Raw genomic sequence first — 19,385 nt, forward strand, 5'->3', positions numbered from 1 at the left:
ATTCGGTGTTGCTGCCAAAAGGTTGCGTTAGTTTCAGAGTTGCCAGTTAGAGCATTAATTGGATGTCGACTCCCAATCAGATCTCGGAATATTCTTGTAACTTTGGTGAAAGTAATGATTTTTTTCGTATTTTGGTCGATAAATATGAATTTTTCAGACTTTAGAATCTATAATTTGGACTTTACTTCAAAATTATAGTACAAATTCCTTCACAAAATGTCGTAAAAGAAGGGCAACGTTTATATCAATAGTGCTCTCAAGGCTCTTTTTTCTACTACTTTTTTATAATACTTGGATGATTATTAGAACAAAAATTTACATTCTAGACTTATTTAAAATTTAATCTCAATAAATTGACCTTCACAGATTAAAAAAAATTGCGTGAACAGCTGTTTTTGGCAGAGGGCACTGTAGTGCAAAAGCCAAGTTCGGAAAATATACACTGAAGAGGAAAATTTGCTTTTTCTTACAAACTATCCATATTTTTAAGTGTTTTTGTTTGTTAAGTAAATATTTCTTGTATATCTTCATTCTTAGATTAACATTTAGACCTTATCTTAAACTATTATTTCAAAATAAAATAATAATATATACCTACGTCGTATGTAGCTAAAGTTTACACCGAATCCACTGAATTTTGCGTAAATTAAACTAAAAATATACATTATGTTCTACACAAAAGAAGTAAATTTTCCAAGACACAAAAATTCAAAAAAATCATTTTCACAATAATTAAAAAGGAACCACGAGATTATTCAAAAATAAAAGCAAATCAACACTATAAATTGTATCAAGATTATTTCTTTTAATGGATCATGGAAAAGCAAATGAAAAAAAAAAAACAAACTTGTTTCTATAGTTTGGCAACGGTCGCTTGTCCTGGAGCATAGCCAGAGATAATCATACTGTTTTTTTCTTGTGTTCTATCACCCCACAAAAAGGGAAAAATATTGTTTTTTAGGCCTAATGCTAATGACAATATTGGTTTCCCAGCTCATATTTTAATAGCAAGATTTTTTTACTTGAGAATACAGTTTTATGTGTGCTACGCACTGAAATGTTTTAGAAGACATGTAAAGTTTATTTACTTTCACTCAGTATTTTGTTAATAATGCAAAAGTATTAATCTATATTTTATGTCGAACTTGGCTTTTTTTTGTTTACGTTGAGTCAATTAATTTAATTTAGAGTAAAAACCGATTAAAGGCTAAAATTACGATTTACGGTTGTGCTCCTTACTACTCAAAAGTAAGATACAGTCTGTGGCTTTTTACCATTCTGTGATTAGTTGAAATCTCCTCAAGTTACATCACGTGGTCTCATTTAGACTTTTCAACCAATGACGTTCTTAGGAGCGTCAATCGTAAACGTTTTTGATTAAAAGTATTGGCTGAAATTAAAACTGAGCTTGTATCTTAAAGAAAAACACCGTGCTTAAATGGGTGGCTGCCTACAACGACAGTTTTCATGTGTTTTTAAGTGCAATTCAATAATTTTCCTCGAAGTTGTGTTCAAAATTTACTATTGCCGTTGCTTTCGTTTGGATATATAAGACAGTTAACAAATATTTTTAACACTACCAGTTCAATTCGTAGATATTTTGACCGTCCTCATTACATTCGTGCTAATGGATGATTCTGTGATTTCCCCAGGTACGAAATGTGCTTGTAATTCGTCAAGGCTTATAAGATGACATTTGGTTTTCAATTCTGTTTATTTCATTTTTTAGGGAATAAAATAGATAACTCTGCATCGGAGAGCGATTCCAGTTCTCTCGATGGCGGGGCGATGTTACCTCCTACCACGGTTTCTCGTGATCAGTTACAAAAAAGAATTGAATCTCTTCAACAGCAAAACAGGTATTTACCGGATTTTCTATACCTACTTTACACTGAAATACTCTTATTGGACCTAATAGTATTCTTATACAACAAATTATGTTTAGATCTACTAAGACATAGTTGTTCAAATACTTGATGATTCCAGGGTCTTAAAAGTGGAGCTGGACACATATAAGCTCAGAGTGAAGGCCCTGCAGGAGGAAAATCGCGCACTGAGACAAGCTTCTGTATCAATAGTATGTATTTACATTATTATCCACATTGGGCACTTGTTATTCAGTCCCATTGTATGCATTTCTGTCATACAGTGATCCCAGATATATATCTACAGAGACAACTCATTCTGTTGTAATGATTTAGGTGATATCACTCTTATTTTTGTAATGTATGTTTGTTAGTGATTAAGGAACGTTCTTGACATCAATCTTGGCATGTCATTCTTGCAATAATATATTTGTGGGAAAGGGTCATCATGATACTTATTATGTTGATATCATATTTTTGAAACTTGAATAAGCTTCATGGGTAAAATAACAAAGCAAATGGATTATCTTAAGCTTGTGATCTTTAGAGTAGGTCAATTATGTTTGCACATATAGTTATACATTATATAATTGCAAAAAAATTGCATATAAGGACCTGTAATTAGTCTTCAGTTAATTGATTTCATTGTGTTATGAAAATTAACCATGTAAATTTTATTGTTTTGTATTTATTGTACCTAATTCTTACACTAATAAGTTTATAGTATGATAATACACTTTCATGCATGTAACAACTTAAACAGAAAGTGCTTATTTTTAGTTTTAATTTAGTATTATTCAGTTCAAAGTGCTTAATTGTTGTAACACAATGGAATCAATTAACTCGAGTCTAATTACAGATCCTTAACTATGTACACATTTTGCTGCAATCACTCTGCTACATTTGAGTGATCTAAGCATATATGTCTATGTACAGCCATGTAATGGGACATTGTTTACATTTACAATGTTACATAAGTACTTGTTCCAATTACACTAGTGCAGTGCAAACTGAGCAAACATTATGTATTTTTTTCAAATAGTAGTTGTAAAATACTTAATTTCACAAAAAAAGTACAGTCAAGGTTATTGAGACACAAGTTACCAAAAATATGTGTACATAACCTTATTGTCATAACATTAAGGTATTGTGTAGATATTATTGGCCCTTTATCCATATCAATATTTTAGACTGTATTGTACATAGCTAGATTAAAGTAAATCTTTGAGCAATCCATGAGCAGACAAAAGTACCTACACAATTCTCTTGCACACTATTGGCTACTTGTGAATGGTTAATATTTTAACACCAATGATTCAAGCTATAAAAAAAAATGCAAAAGACGCCCAAAAGTTGATGTTGTTCTTGACCTACATTACATAATAAGGGGTTAAAGATACGGATAATAATAATTTAGCCTTTATACGTTCCACTGCTGGGCACAGGCATGAGAGGATTTTAGTCCAATGTGGGTTGGGGACTTCATATACACCTTTGAATTTCTTGGCGGAAGTATGTAGGTTTCCTGACGGCGTTTTTCTTCACCGAAAAGTGGTAAATATTAAATGATACTACATACATAAGTTCCGAAAAACTCATTGGTACAAGCCAGCATTTGAACCCATGACCTCCAGATTGAAAAAGTTGGATGTCAGAACCACTCGGCCAACACCGCTTACACTAAGTAAGAAGCTTGAATGGCATATAGATTCTTACAAACCTTTATTTTACAGCAAGCAAAGGCTGAACAAGAGGAAGAATATATTTCCAACACACTATTGAAAAAAATTCAAGCCTTGAAGAAGGAAAAGGAAACATTGGCACATCATTATGAAAGGGAAGAGGAGTGTCTCACAAATGATCTGTCCAGAAAATTAATTCAGGTAAGAACAGGCCCCGTAGACATCATGCCAATATTGCCAATCGCCAGACATTGGATTCTATGGGGCCGAATTTATTGACAGCCAGGGAGTTCCTATATTGATAAACTTAATTATCGATGCTTCTCTCATGTACTAGTGATCACTCTAAGTTTTGTTAGTAAAAAAAAAATTTATTCAAAGTATGTATTAATATGAAACAAAATAATAATTAAATTCCCTTCTTTATTTTAAAGGGATTTTTGAAACTAAGTGAAGTTTCAAAAATCCCCTATCGTAAATTTTTTTAACCAAGTGGTCATATTAAAATAGGCTTTGTGTAAAATTAATCATTTACAAACGAAACTGGAGGCCGGACTATTCTCGCTGTGTCCATGACTACTGACTTCTTCCTTCTGCATCAGACCCTTGATTATTATTATAAAACCTAGTTTATCTTTAATCAGTCTATTAACCCACCGACAGTAAATTATTAACATAAAGGCACTCTTACAGTTACGTCAGGAAAAATGTCGCCTCGAACAGACATTGGAGCAAGAGCAGGAATGCTTAGTGAACAAACTCATGCGGAAGATTGAGAAACTCGAGGCCGAGACTCTTGCTAAACAGACTAATCTGGAAAGACTCCGCAGGGAAAAGGTAAACAAAGCTTCACCATTCATCTACACCGTGTTTTTATTGAATTCCGTTAACTTCGGGGTATGGTTGGGTACGTTTAAAAAAACGAAATGGCATAGTTACGTAATTACAAAAAAACCTGGACAAAGACTGAAGATTGGAACAAAAATATAGAGGAAAAGATTTTTTTTGGTATGTCATATGCTTTATCACATTCTGCTGGGTGATTCTCTTGAAAGTAGCTCTACACAAGGCGACTTACACGCACGACAGCATAGCATATGCATGTCGTGGTTCATATTTTCTTTCCCTGAAATGATGTTTTGTTGTACATGTAATCTCCACTTCGTTTTTGCAAGCTTTAATTTAATTTGTAACGCTGTTATGTGAGTAACACTATTATTAACTGTAGGTGTGAGTTGTCTTCAAAATTCGCAAACCATTTTTCACCCACTTGTTGCTATCCAAATTATTGAAATTTTACATACATACTTATGAAAGAACAGTGATAATGCAATTTTATAATGTAATGACATAGAGTTGATATGATGAAGAAGACCAAAGGTAGATAGGAACTCTGTAATGAAATTACGCATTTATATCTCGGTATCCCTTTGAACGCCACGCCTATCGTGCGCGGCGCATCGTCGTGAACCTTGTTGAAATGCACGAAGCGCTGAAGCCATGGGCGTTAGTTGACGTATTTAACGGTCAAAGGGATAAAATAGTTATTTGTTTGACAAGGGGGCAAAGTTGTTGTTTAACCGCTCGTGCTAATTAATATTGATACCCGAGCAAGCGAAAGATTCCAAAATTGAACCACGAGCGTAGCGAGTTCGAAAATGGTTCGAAAAATGGAATCTTGAGCGTTGCGAGGGTTTCAAAGTACGAGGGTTAAACAAAATTTGCCCCCGAGTGAAACACAAAATTTTTCACCACACCAACCCGAAGCAAATATTAAATGTAAAATATCAAACAAAATCAAAACGAATCAAATCCAAATGAATGTTTTTAAATATTTATTAACCAAATTCATCATTTAAAAGTCAATTCTACCAGCAAACATAAGAAAACAACTCAAAATTTGCATTTGATTACTTTGCCTAACATGTGAATAAAATGCAACTTTGCTATCAGTTTTTGAAGTGCAAAGTGAGCCTTTCCGAGCTGGTGTGGTGAAAACTAAATGTTACTAACTCTTGCTAATTTCAGGTGGAATTGGAAAACACATTGGAGCAAGAGCAGGAAGCGCTAGTGAACAGGCTGTGGAAACGCATGGACAAACTAGAGGCGGAGAAACGTTCCCTGCAGATCCGCCTCGACCAGCCAGTCTCCGATCCTGCTAGTCCAAGGTATTTTAGGAAGACACTAAGCAAAAATTAATTTTTAACAGGTGGCTAAGCGTGATCAATTGCGACTATGTTGGCTTTATGCTTATAACCAGAAGTCAGAAAGTCAGGTCAAGTCAGTCAGGTGTGCTATTACCATGCCATGCCATGACATTTGATTAATATATTTAAGGTCAATTTCGGGAAAACCAGCATCTATAAAGGAAAGACTGTCTATGATTTGTGCACCCATATTTTTACACTTGACTATATCTATTCAGTTGTTATACTTCTTAAAGATTGAAAAGAAAACTACTGCTGGGGCCCGTTTCTCAAAAGCTTGTAACTTGTAATACAAGTGGATGTCTCTTTTTCACAGCTTTTGTTAGAAAGGGACTTCCACTTGTATTACAACTATTACAAGCTTTTGAAAACGGGCCCCTGGTCTTTTTCTCGCTGCGTAAAAGTAACTTTACTTTGATGCTTAGGCAGCCAGGCTTAGGCATACTACACAAGTAGGTACCTACTAATTAATTTACTTTGTTCTTTTCAGAGACATTAGCAACGGTGATACTGCGTCGAATCTTAGCAATCATATTCAAACATTACGCTCGGAGGTTGTCAAATTAAGGTATTGTTTTACTTTTTTCTCGCCAATCATAAGCTCTTTGCTTGTATACATGTATATTTATTTATATAAACATATATTTCGGGGATTTCGATATAATGAAAATGTAGTATTCAAAAATAAATCTGGCGACAATTTAGAAATGAATGCCATCTAAATGGAGATTAAGATAACATTGTTAATTAACTTGGATTCCATTAAAACAATTGTTTAACTGATAAGGACATTTTTAGGGTTCCGTACCCAAAGGGTAAAACGGGACCCTATTACTAAGACTTCGCTGTCCGTCCGTCCGTCCGTCCGTCTGTCACCAGGCTGTATCTCACGAACCGTGATAGCTAGACAGTTGAAATTTTCACAGATGATGTATTTCTGTTGCCGCTATAACACCAAATACTAAAAACAGAATAAAATAAAGATTTAAATGGGGCTCCCATACAACAAACGTGATTTTTGACCAAAGTTAAGCAACGTCGGGAGTGGTCAGTACTTGGATGGGTGACCGTTTATGTTTTGCTTTTTTTTTGTTTTTTTTTTTGCATTATGGTACGGAACCCTTCGTGCGCGAGTCCGACTCGCACTTGCCCGGTTTTTTAATTGCAACAGAGATTTTATACCTACATCCATCCATACATAGACACGGCACGGTGGTTCCCCCGCCAAGTCAAGCAAACGAACAGGCCATACTGTCCTTTATTAATAAAATTCAGGGCAATTTTGACCCAACATACAGTATTTTTGAAGTCGATTGAGAAATTTCCTTGAAATATTAAATACCAACAAGAACGCTTACTAAACTTAAGCCCTCCCCAAAACTAGAAATGATTTAAAAAAATATTGTACCTATATTGACTACGAGTTTCATAGTGACTCATCATCATTCTTTTGCCCTTGTCCCATTCACTTGGGATCGGCGCAGCATGTCTTTCTCTTCCACACCACTCTGTCGCTCGTCATTTCATCATTCACTTGCGCTCGTTTCGTATCATCTCTCACCGTAATACCTTTCTTGTCACATGACTTTCATCCCTCCGCATCACATGCCACGGGCGTACCACGCTAGGCGATTTGCCCTTACTTTTTCTGTTATGGGTGCAACTTTCAGGCTTCCTCTTATATACTCATTCCTTATTCTATCCATTCTCGTCACGCCACACATCCATCTCAACATTCTCATCTCCGCTACATGCAATCTCTTGCATTTTCATGCAATTTCTTTGTCCAATATGTATTTTGTCTCGCATTTTGCTTAATGAGAGAATGAGACGCAATGACATAGGACCAATTTATTGGACAGATCGAATACCACCCTATATTATACATTTTTGTTTGTTGCAGGAATCAATTAGCCGTGTCTCAAAATGAAAACAAAGAGAAGATGCATCGCTTTGCCTTAGAGGAGAAACACATTCGAGAGGAAAATGTTCGCCTACAACGAAAACTTCAGCAAGAGGTATTATTCCTATTACGCGAACTCTGCATAGGGGGCGCCACTACCATTATCCACCACGATCTTGGGGTCTACCGCGAAGCAACAAAATTTCGTTATCTAACCCCTCTATCACTCTTGCATATTCGAGCGATAAAGAGGCAGATAACTAAATTTCGATTTTCGCGTGTCCCGGTAGGCCCTTTATAACAAACCGCCTTTACGCGCCAATGTCATATTTTGTCTGTGAAAACTTATGTATAAGTTTGTATAAGTTTATGGTTTACTAGAGGCGCTAGTGCTGCACTCTGCAGTAATACCCCCTATTTGACAAGCTATTAGGACAGCCATTCTCAAAGTGACTCCGCACATCATCTGTGAGGGCTCTGTAAGCCTTTTTGATCAAATCTCTAATTTCAGGTTGAGCGCCGCGAAGCGCTGTGCCGACATCTTTCTGAGAGCGAATCCTCATTGGAAATGGAGGAGGAGCGGCAATTTAACGAAGCGTTAAGTGTAAGTGTTGTTGATCTTATGTAACTTTAATACTTCGATTGCTTTGTGTTTTCCATTTAAAAGTTGGTTGGTCAATGAGGTTGGCCGGTGGAAGTTTTTAGCAGATGGCGCCATCATAGCTTGCCCTGACAATCCCTAGAATTGTGTCAATTTTTTTGTTTTTTTAATACCCTGGATGCCAGCCCTCTAAGCCAAATCTCATAGAAAAAGGGGCAAGCTAGATGGCGCCATCTATGCAAACCTTTGACAGTTGCCAACCCCATTGTCAGTACTGCAAACCAAAAAGTTATTAATAGTAGAAGAGAGAGAGAGGACGATTAGACAAGCCCCAAACAAGCTGCTCAAACGAATGCTCTACAAGCAGTGTTGGCCGAAACGTTAATGCAATTGAAAATGTTGGCCACTAACCATTATAAATTGAATCGTAAACTGTAATCGTCCGTTACGGTTTAAGGTTCAATTTATAATGGTTAATGGCCAACATTTTCAATGGCATTAACGTTTCGGCCAACACTGTCTACAAGCACCTGCTAGATACTGTCTAGTGGGACACCCCCAGCCAGTCCCCCAGCATATCGCTGGCCCAATATTACTATGTTACACTTTTATCGAACTGTGAACATTATCATAGTGACATTAAGTCGAATTTCAACTATCTTGAATATGTAAAATAGAACTTTGTAATATCGTGCCAGCGATATAGTAATTCGGGGTATGCATACTATGCAGTGTTTTTTTGGAAATATTCATACCGTAAAAATCAATGCTTAGGAATAATAACATTTATAGTACATATGGTCCTATTTTCCCGCACTATAGTTTCTTTTTTTTAGCATTAGAAATAAGGTAAACAATCTTGATGTGTCTTTTAATTGAAAAACACATTTTAAAAATAAGTTACGGCAAATATGTAACAATTATGAATCTAATACGATCATTTATATTCTTCTGCTTTCATAAGTAATAGTTTTTGATTTTTAAAAAGTGTTTTTCAATTAAAAGACATGTCAATGTCAAGATCGCTTACCTTCTTGCAAGTTCTTTCTAATGCTAAGAAAAACGAACTAAAGTGCGTAAAATTCGTGCGATGTCAAAAGTTTAAAGGGCCATATGTACTGTAAAACGTTGTACGATACACGTGCGAATAGGTAGTTCCGCACTTGCATTCGGATTACCTCTTTTACGCACTTGTATCGCAAATAACTATTGTGTTTGGTTGGTGCAGGCGCGGTCCCGCAGCGTGTCGTCGCCGGGCGGGTCGCGGCCGCTGTCGCCGTACGCCTCCCCGCTGCTGCCTGGCGCCGGACACAGGCCCGCGATGCATTTCAACTCGCAGGTACTACTTAAACACTGACTGACTGACTGACTTGCAAACACTCATGTGATACAAAAGAACCTTTTCTTTTTAACCTTTTGGACGCCAATAACCGATATATCGGCACTGCAGGTCCAACGCCAAAGACCGATTAATCCGTCATAGACCACAGAGCAACTCAGACCTTCGTGCATATGCAAGTTCAATTTCAGTTTTGACACTTCGGTGACGTGGCGTCCGAGTGACAGCTTTTGTGTTTGACATGGCGTCGAAAAGGTTAATTTTTAATTATAGGTCAAGAAATGAATGCTCAAAAAACGTTGTAGAGGGAAATGCTAGGAACACAATTTTTGACTCCGTAACTTTGTTTGGACTAGTCAGGAGGTGAACATATCAAAAGTCCCCGGCTGTAGCCCCGCTGCTGGGGGCTAGAGGGGGGTAAGAAGGTCGAATTTTTCGGTTTTTCATTGATATCTTGGAAACTTTGCGTCTTAGCGACAGGACTACTAAGACAAACCGAAAGCTGATAAAATTAGTTACAAGTTTTATCCTGTCAAGTTTTTCGATATCATGAATAGTTTTTGAGATACCCGCTCTTGAAAGTTTATTTAGGGATTTTAATTTTATCTTGATATCTACGTCAGTGAAGCTGTTAGGCCATGTTTAGTATCATTTTCGTATAAATCGGGGGTGCTGAATTCATTTATGGTATCACATTGACACCATTCCGAAGTAAAACCAAAATTTAAAAATAAATATTTTTTTAAATCCCTCTTCACGCTTAAACCGCTGAACCAATTTCGTTGAAATTTGGTATAGAAATAGTTTAAATCTCGACACATGACATAGGATAGTTTTTATAACCAAAAGCATCTTTTGAGGGTGTGAAAAGTGGGGTGGAAGTTTGTATGGGGAGTCAATAACCGCTGAACCGGTTTAGATGAAATTTAGGACGGAATACATCTGTGATTTAGATGAAAGTGATACCAAACATGACTTCAAACCTTACCTTGAGCAGTATTAACCTCAGGAATTCAGTTTCGTCGACGAAGTTCCCCCCATACTCCATTTCACAACTTTAAAGGATGATTATTGAGATAAAAAGTATCTTATGTCCTGTCTTGGGACTCGAAATATCTGTATACCAAATTTCAATTAAATCGGTTGAGCGGTTTAAGCGTGAAGAGGAATTTAAAAAAAAAGGTATTTGTTTAAAGTTTATATGTTTTTTCTTAGGAATGGTGTCAATGTGATGCCAAAACTGAATTCAGCACTCCCGATTTATACGAAAATGATACCAAACACGGTCTAGCAGCGTCACTAATGTAGATATCAAGATAAAATTGAAAGCCCTAAATAAACTTTCAAGAGCGGATATCTCAAAAACTATTCAAGATATCGAAAAACTTGACTGAATAAAACTTGTAACAAATTTTATCAACTTTTGGTTTGTCTTAGTAGTCATGTCGCTAAGACGCAAAATTTCCAAGATATAAGTGAAAAACCGAAAAATGAGACCTTCTTTCCCCCTCTACCCCCCAGCACCGGGGCTACGGCCGGGGACTTTTGATATGTTCACCTCCTAACTAGTCCAAACAAAGTTACGTAGTCAAAAATTGTGTTCCTAGCATTTCCCTCTATAACTTCTTATTGCTTGGCCTATTAAAATAATTTAGAAACAATGCATTAGGGTCTATAAAATTAAAGTAGGTACATCTTTAATTTAAATCATTATAAGGTGGATCTATAATATTTGCAAGATTCAAAGCTTTCTCTATTTCTCTAGGATCATCATCATCAGATCTAGACGCAGTCTCTTCTCAAAAAAACTAGATAAGATAAGATAAAAGATAAAAAATAGTTTATTCAAGTAGGCATATTACAATGCGCTTATGAACGTCAAATAAACCTTTACCGGCTCCAACCGTACACCTCTGCCCCGAGAAGATTTAAATCCCCCCTCAATTGGAGGAGGGTATCCCAATATGGGACCGGCAACAAACTCGGCGGGACACATCTTTTCAAAACATTATTACATCTTATAATTAACATGCATTACGAGTAATTAAGAAAAATACAATTTAAATTACTATAGAATTCATGCAATTATACTCAGTGAGTACATAACTTTATAGAATTTGATATAAAAAATAAACATATATGTACATGAAATCACAAATACGTAGCTCTTTCAGAAAACATATCAAATCTTACAAAAGGAAAAGAAATTAAAATCAATAAAAGAAACGAGAATACATATTATATGAATCTGACTGATTGTTATGAGATGCTTTTATACAATTTGATGTGCTTTCTTACCTGAGCTGAGTCACCTTTAACTCTACACATAATACAATATTTTTAATTGCTACTTGTCGTTATTACAGTTTCTGGTTTGGACCATGCATGTTTGTCTGTCAAGTAGTCCTCGACTCTGTAATAAGCCTTCAACATCAATGACTTTTTTAAGTAATTCTTAAGAGCTGGAAAGGGTAATCTTAAAGCATCCTCAGGTAACTTGTTATAAAAATGAATGCATTGCCCAACGAATGACTTCTGTACTTTACGAACACGAAACTTTCTGATAGCAAGCTTATTTTTATTTCTTGTATTATAGTTATGGACATCAGAATTCTTAGTGAAGGAGTCTAGATTCTTAACAACATAAATAATACTATCATATATGTATTGGGAAGCTACAGTTAAAATATTAATTTCTTTAAAAAGTTCTCTTAATGATTCACGCACCCTTAAATTATATATAGAACGAATGGCTCTCTTTTGTAAGACAAATATAGTCTGTATGTCAGCTGCTTTGCCCCAAACCAGAATACCATATGACATTACACTATGAAAATAACTATAATAAACAAGGCGAGCTGTCTCAACATTAGTCAATTGTCTAATTCTCCTCACAGCGTAAGCGGCCGAACTTAATTTGTTTGCTAGTGTTCTTATATGAGGACTCCATTGTAGATTTTTGTCCAATGTTAAACCAAGAAACAGTGCTTTATCTACCATCTCTAAGCATTCATTATTCAAAAGTATCTTAGTATCGACTGGTTTAACATTCGGCAAAGAAAATCGAATGCATTTAGTTTTCTTAGCATTAAGAAGCAAATTGTTCATAGTAAACCAGTTTAGTACATTAACGAGTGTGCTGTTAATTACACTGTAATCGGTAGATTTACGATCAACCTTAAAAAGTAATGATGTGTCATCAGCAAAAAGAACAATTTCACAAAGATTTTCTACTACACATGGCAAATCATTTATATAAACCAAAAACAGGAATGGACCCAAAATAGAACCTTGTGGCACTCCTAATTGGACTACATCACTATTTTTTTTAATCTGTCTAGTCCTCGAGCAATCGATGTAATGATGTTTATTTTCATACCAGTACGTTACATAGGGGCTATTCATAAATTACGTCATTTCAAATTGGGGGTGCCGGGTCTGGACATCGGATGATGGTAGCATGACGTAGGAGGAAACGGGGTCTTTCGAAGCATGATTTTTGGATGATTTTAGGGGGGGGGGTCAAAAAGAGATGACGTAATTTATGCAGCCCGACAGCCAGCAACAGCCTCATTAGTAAGTACATAATGGATCCTGGAAGGGTGTAGCAAAACATGTTGTAACGTACGTCTTGCTTCATAAGCTAAAATCGAAACCGCCGCCGCTCGGGAGATGCTAGTGCTAGTGTGGGGGGGGTGTATAATATAAATTATAATGTTCAGCTCTTTAATTTCTCCCCTCCCCTTAGCCGCGGCGGCCCAACGAGCGCTTCGTGAAGCCGGCGCCGCCGTCGCTCGGCCTGCCGCGCCTCGAGCCCCCGCCGCCGCCCGCGCTCACCCCCGCCGCCCCCGCCGCCCCCGCCGCGCTCCTCCCGCCCGCCTCGCCCACCCTGCAGCCGGCCAGCCCCATGGACACCTCGTCGAAAGACTAACCGATCTAATGTAGACCGGTACGTGGTTTGTAATCGATTTTCGACCTTATTTTATCCAGTGAGGACTTCACACTCGCTAATTCTTAAAACGTTCTGAAACATTATGGTCTCGTGATGCTACTTTAATATAATGTCGAGGCCGCTTAACTCTGTCTCGTCGGCCGGAGGACCCTTGTAATCTAAAAGAGTGACCCGAGAGACCGGACCCGTGGCGACGAGTGACAAAAAAAAGTTGATTCACCCGGTTGTCAATTTTCATTTTTTTTTATGTCAGTATATCTCACAACAGTTTAATTTTGATTGACACAATCGGTCGCTGGCTGGCCGCCCGTCACACAAAAGTTTACGCATGTCCATGCCGTATGGCTCTTTCATTCTTAAAATTCGTTTGTCCCGTTCTATCACGTTGCAATATAATTGTCACAAAAGAATACAACGTATTTATATAAATCATGAACGTGTTCCTTAACATCATTACTCCGACATTAACCTTAACTTTAACCAACTCGGCAAATAAGCATAACGCCAAGATAACATTTTAAACATGGCATTACACATTTCCAACATCACGACCTAACACACGTAAAAATAAGGTCGAAAATCGAACAATAAAACCAATTAATATCGGTTTTCGCCAGCTAATCGTACCGTACGTCCTTTAAGCACGTAAGTGTAAAACACGATCGCTGTCGATTGTCGAAGATATCGAAATCGAAACTGATGATTCGATAGTCGGTCCGCGTTTCAACCGTTGTACTACAAATTTCGAAATGCACACGGAATGGCACAATTAAAGTTCCATCGTTTAGATTGTTTGAAAAACCTTATACAGTAGAACCTAGATTATCCGAATTGATTGAGACCGAGACTAGTTCGAACAATTGAAATGTGGCTTTTTTTTTGGAACGAGATCGAACAAAAACAACACCTTTTTACACAAAATCTAGTAACTACAGTATATACTTTATTAAATTTGAAGTCTATATTACCGTGAGTGGTCTAACAACATTCGATGGAACAAATTCAAGACAAGTTTCGGATAAACTAAGCGTTTGGATAACTGCGATTCGGATAATCGAGGTTCTAATGTAATAAAGACGCATGGCCTACCAATGATCAGAGAGTGCTGCTATCAGTATTCTTACAGGTTGGTATGTACCAGATTTGATAACAGTACTCTTTGTCAGCTGACCGATTACTTCAGGCCAGACGGGTGGATACTGTAATTTAAGCTTTTTGAATGTTCCAATACTGAGTTATTGACTGATAGACGATGTAAAACACGTTTGTCTTGCGTTTATATGCTGACATGTTACAATTGAGCAGTTGGTAACGTTGGTATACCATCTCTCTATGGTCAATGCACAGTCACCTAATATATGTTACTCTTCGAAAGCCGCAAAAATATGTGAATCGCTCTTATGGCTCTACGAATAAGACCGTGTCAGAACTGTCAGATATTTTTGTGGCATTCGTTGTGTAACATACTATTGCAAGTGACTGTACCTACGCAAGAGATGTAAGTGCGTATGTTGTGAGTTTTCATCAACGCGACAAAAAAAATATGGTATTACTGTATAGTTTGTGTAAAGATTTTGGTGTGCCATTTTTCTAAGAGAGCAGTGGCAGTCATGCGGGTGTAAATTTCGAAATTTGTATAGAAACTGTAAACATGCATATAGATATTGTAGTTAGGTGGACGTCTTCGGCAGCTTGGTTCGTAATGTTGCTTGCGCACACATTCAGCGTCCGTTCCAGTCAAACTGGATTTATTTGTAGTCCAGTCTTCGTGTGCAGTGGATTTTGGCAATAATTCCCCCCTTAAAAATATATATAAAGTTGAGGAATGTCCAACAATCCAATCTTTTAATCTGTATAAAGAAATATGGAAGAATTATTATCAGAATTGACTCGATGATTTTCGATTGTTAATGTTTCCTCGCACGGCTTGTATATTCGAGATTGAAATTAATATGTTCTGGTTTTTTTATGTTATAAGATAATATTTAATCTTTAAATAGTCGATTAGATTAGCTTAACGAGATGTTATAAAATTATGAACAGGGTATTCGCTGGGAGGGGAGGTGTCGTCGGATAGTTCATAATTTCGGCTCACTAGCCACAATCGTCAGCATACATATTACTTTTTCCTTCTAGGTGACAAACACAGACAGGTTAGTATGACTTGCGTTTTCGTGCGCGACCACCAGTCATGCTAAGCGGCCTGGTATATTGATATTTAGAATTAGAAAGAGCAATTTGAGCTTTGCGGGCGTGGATCGCCGCGTTATGGTATATATCTAATATATTACTGACTTCAAGCTCATGGTTTCACGCAAATATATTTGAACTGCAGTTTTTTTCAATTTGCTGTCAGTTTTCTCTTTATAATTCGGAATATCAATAAGTATGCATGGAGGTGTGTGAAAAAATCGTGTTCAAATTTTCTTAGATTGGAATATCAGATCAAATGTATGTTCAAACAAAGTGAAGAATCTAAGCCATCATTGAAGTTGAGTAACCAATATATATTACGAAGTTTAGAACGAATACGTTGGAAAGTAATAACTTCGAGGAATGCAAGAAAAAACGAGCAACACGGGATATGTTGTTTTGATCTTTAGAAATTATCAACATGTTTAAATGAAAATTCGCTCTAAACATATGCAATAAGATCAGTCGGAAAAAGTAGTTCGATTGTTTATTTACATATTTATCGATCTGTATGTACAGCTTGGTTATATTAGTTATATAACACTAATTTCGTGTTTAAAGAATATACTGCCTAAATGATATAAGTAAACTGACAGAGCAGAGCCTTGAATACCTAAGACATCATTTGGGCATTAAGCTTTTTGCATGCTTTACTTTACTTCAAAAATGTTTATATTTTTTTTTTATTCGAATGTACCTAAACCTCGTCGTAGAAAGTTTAGTAGGGAGTAATCTTGTAATTCTTATGAAGTATGAAAGTCAGCTCGTGTAGGTATTTTTGAGGTCTTCAACTCTTCATCCGTACCTACTTATCTAATACTGTTACAGTCTAAGGGCTGATTTAGACGGCGCGCGAACTCGCATGCGATTTTAGTTACATTGCGGACTGTTGGTTACGTCCAATTCAACCGACCGACCAAAACCCGCAATGTAATGAAACTCGCATCGTCTAAATCGGCCCTAAGAGTGCTATTCCACTTGTCCTAGATCTTTAGCCAATGTGTATTTTATTTGTCCCAATTTTGCTTAAAAAAATTACAGGACTAAGCAGCAATTCAAAAAGTTCGACCTGTCATTAGGTACTGGCAGACCAATAAAAATCTCCGGTTATATCTAAAGATAATAGTAGTATAGTCCGGGAAACCAATTTTGTCAGTAGAAAACGGCGGCAGATTTGAAATAATAGGCGCGAAAGGTTGATTTCTCATACAAATTATGAATTTCACGCCTATTTCTTCGGTATAGCATCTCTGGGTTATAATATACTGGCATTTGCGAACAGACTCCGCGTGAGATCATTCAAATTAAAAGTTTTATTAACTTTACCGAGCTTCATGCAACATTGTACGCAAACAAATCTTTCAAATCCATTTTGTTTTACTTCTAGTGACCCGTTTGCCTTGGAACTTGTAAAGCGTATGTTACGATGACAGTTAAATACTGCTTGGATAATAAAACCTAGGTTACGGCCGGGTCCTTAAACTTTAGTCTTCAACGAAGTGTAATCTTCTAACCATATCCCTTTTATATTATTTTTATCGGTTTTCAAAAAAGGGTTTGGTTTCTTAGTTGCCTTTAAATTAATTTGCCAGTGATCGTTTAGTACTCATTTTATTTATTTGTTTAAAAGTGGAAATCATTTAAAAAGAACTGTAATGTAAATTTAGGACCGTCGAGGAATCGTCAAGGATCTACCTACTTCTTTTATTTCTTGTAAAATGACCGAAAACTTCAACATTTTGGTAACTTTCCGCAACTTGTACATCTGTAATGTCAATTCAGTTAGCCTTATGGTGGACTCCAGACGGGATGATCAAATCGACCAATTTGATCAGTAAATAAACTGGCGTCAATCTCCTATTTAATCATTCTTATTCTTGCGTCCGCGCCTCCATTTTATCGGTAATATTGGTCATAATCGGCGAGCCAAATTGTCGTTTGCATACGCACGGCCTAATTTGATCGGACAATTTAATCAGATTGGTGAAAATTTGTCCCGTCTGGACTCCACTTACCTATTTTTATTTTCAGCAGTTACTATATTTTGTAAAACTTACTTACCAGCGTAAGATCAAGCGAAGTTCATAAGGCATATTCGACCGGCTGTTTCTACACGAAATTAGTAATCGGTGTTAATAAACGTTTTTTGAAAAGTTTATCAATTGTATCGTAATCGTGGGTAAAACGCATTGGGATAACTTCAGAAATATGTACTGAACTAGAAACACTTCATACATTGGCAACACTAGCCAAAGTGTCTTAGTAAGTGTTGTCAGAACATAGGTTTTTTTTTTCTTCTAGTTTATTAGATATATACGAATTACGAGATTCTCCCGATTCCAATGGTAAATATCTTATTTATATTTCTCGAATGCAATCGCTATAAGTATTTGATTATGAATCGAATCATTTTGGAATACTTTTGAAATTATGGACAGAGTTCTTCTATTTTATATTGGCTGTGTACTAAAATCACCTCAGGTATTTTAGGGAATTGTAATTTAAGGTATGTTCACATTAGATTCACATTATTCACGCGTCTGAATAAACGCAACTATAGGTCTAATGTGAACGTGCCCTTAGGATTTAGACTTAGAGGTTGATCATTGTAAAGTCAATTTGAATCTTAGCACGCAGGGATAAGGTTCTTTTTTCTTACAATGTTCGTTGTACCTTCGCTTGTACCTATTGTAATTTGTAATCCATATATCACATCCGAGCGCATTGCCTCCACATGGTTATAGTTTGTTATGTTGTGTCGTGATTAATAAGAACTAATAAGAAGTTCGATAGACATGTGAGTAGTGGGTGAACCTCGGCTATTCAATTATTTGCATATTTTCACTTAAATATAGTTTATTTTTTTTCCATGTTATGATTAAAGAAACAAAATAAATTCACTAAACTAATGCTCTCGTTTTAATCGTGTAAGCTCCCATTACCCACCATACTACGGAAATAAAGCTAAGAGCAGGAGGGTAAGACCAACACTGGATGGGGTAAGGCAAGAGTAACACTTGTAGGGAATCCTCATACTGTTACTCTTGTCCCGAGTAAAACAAACTATGTTGCTGTTACCCCGCATTATCTTAACCAGACGGTTCGCCGTGTGCACGAGTGTGCGCCCTTGGATGAATACCTTATTCAACTTGAGTACGAAAATTTTCACACAAACGACGATGTGCGCTAGCATCGCTTTCAGTTCCTCTGACATGTAATTAAATGTCAAGTAGGTACCTACTGGTATAAGGTGACTGATGTAGTTATTGGCCACTACATATCGAGGGGTGGGCGGTCAAACCCAATAAGTCGAGTTGGTTTTTGGGATTGGAACTATGTGTCACGTATGTAGAGTTCTTATTTAAATGCAGTGTTGCCAACTTGGCATAAATGATGCCAGATCTGGCATATTTTCACTCGCTTTGGCACCAAAATTTTCCATTTATCATCTGGCATATTTTTTAGCATAATTTAGTCTAAGCCAAATTTGCACCAACTTGGCAGCAACAATATGCGCCATCGCCTTATGTGGTTCATATTTTCATATGAATTTTGACTTTTGTGGACGGATGGACGTCAACGGACTATATAAAGTTGGTCAAGCAGATCTCATCAGAGTCAGTAGAAAAAGGCGGTAATTTTG

General features: G+C 36.7%; 1 protein-coding gene across 1 annotated transcript; it reads left to right on the top strand.

The window, feature by feature from the left end:
• Positions 1-1,386: 1,386 nt before the first annotated feature.
• LOC134666052 (coiled-coil domain-containing protein 6) lies at positions 1,387-18,651 on the top strand. Its single transcript, XM_063523165.1, has 11 exons — positions 1,387-1,652; positions 1,730-1,859; positions 1,987-2,077; positions 3,599-3,748; positions 4,241-4,384; positions 5,576-5,715; positions 6,245-6,322; positions 7,658-7,772; positions 8,169-8,261; positions 9,487-9,597; positions 13,346-18,651. The coding sequence occupies exons 1-11, from the start codon at positions 1,628-1,630 to the stop codon at positions 13,526-13,528; spliced, it is 1,260 nt and encodes a 419-aa protein (XP_063379235.1). The 5' UTR covers positions 1,387-1,627; the 3' UTR covers positions 13,529-18,651.
• Positions 18,652-19,385: the final 734 nt, after the last annotated feature.

This window comes from Cydia fagiglandana, chromosome 7 (genome assembly GCF_963556715.1).
Source record: "Cydia fagiglandana chromosome 7, ilCydFagi1.1, whole genome shotgun sequence".
Taxonomy (NCBI): Eukaryota; Metazoa; Arthropoda; class Insecta; order Lepidoptera; family Tortricidae; genus Cydia; species Cydia fagiglandana.

Coding starts and splice junctions, on each gene's coding strand:
- LOC134666052 (XM_063523165.1), top strand. CDS start 1,628: ATGGATGATTCTGTGATTTCCCCAG. Junction 5,716..6,244: donor TCCGATCCTGCTAGTCCAAG/GTATTTTAGGAA, acceptor TGTTCTTTTCAG/AGACATTAGCAACGGTGATA. Junction 6,323..7,657: donor TCGGAGGTTGTCAAATTAAG/GTATTGTTTTAC, acceptor TGTTTGTTGCAG/GAATCAATTAGCCGTGTCTC.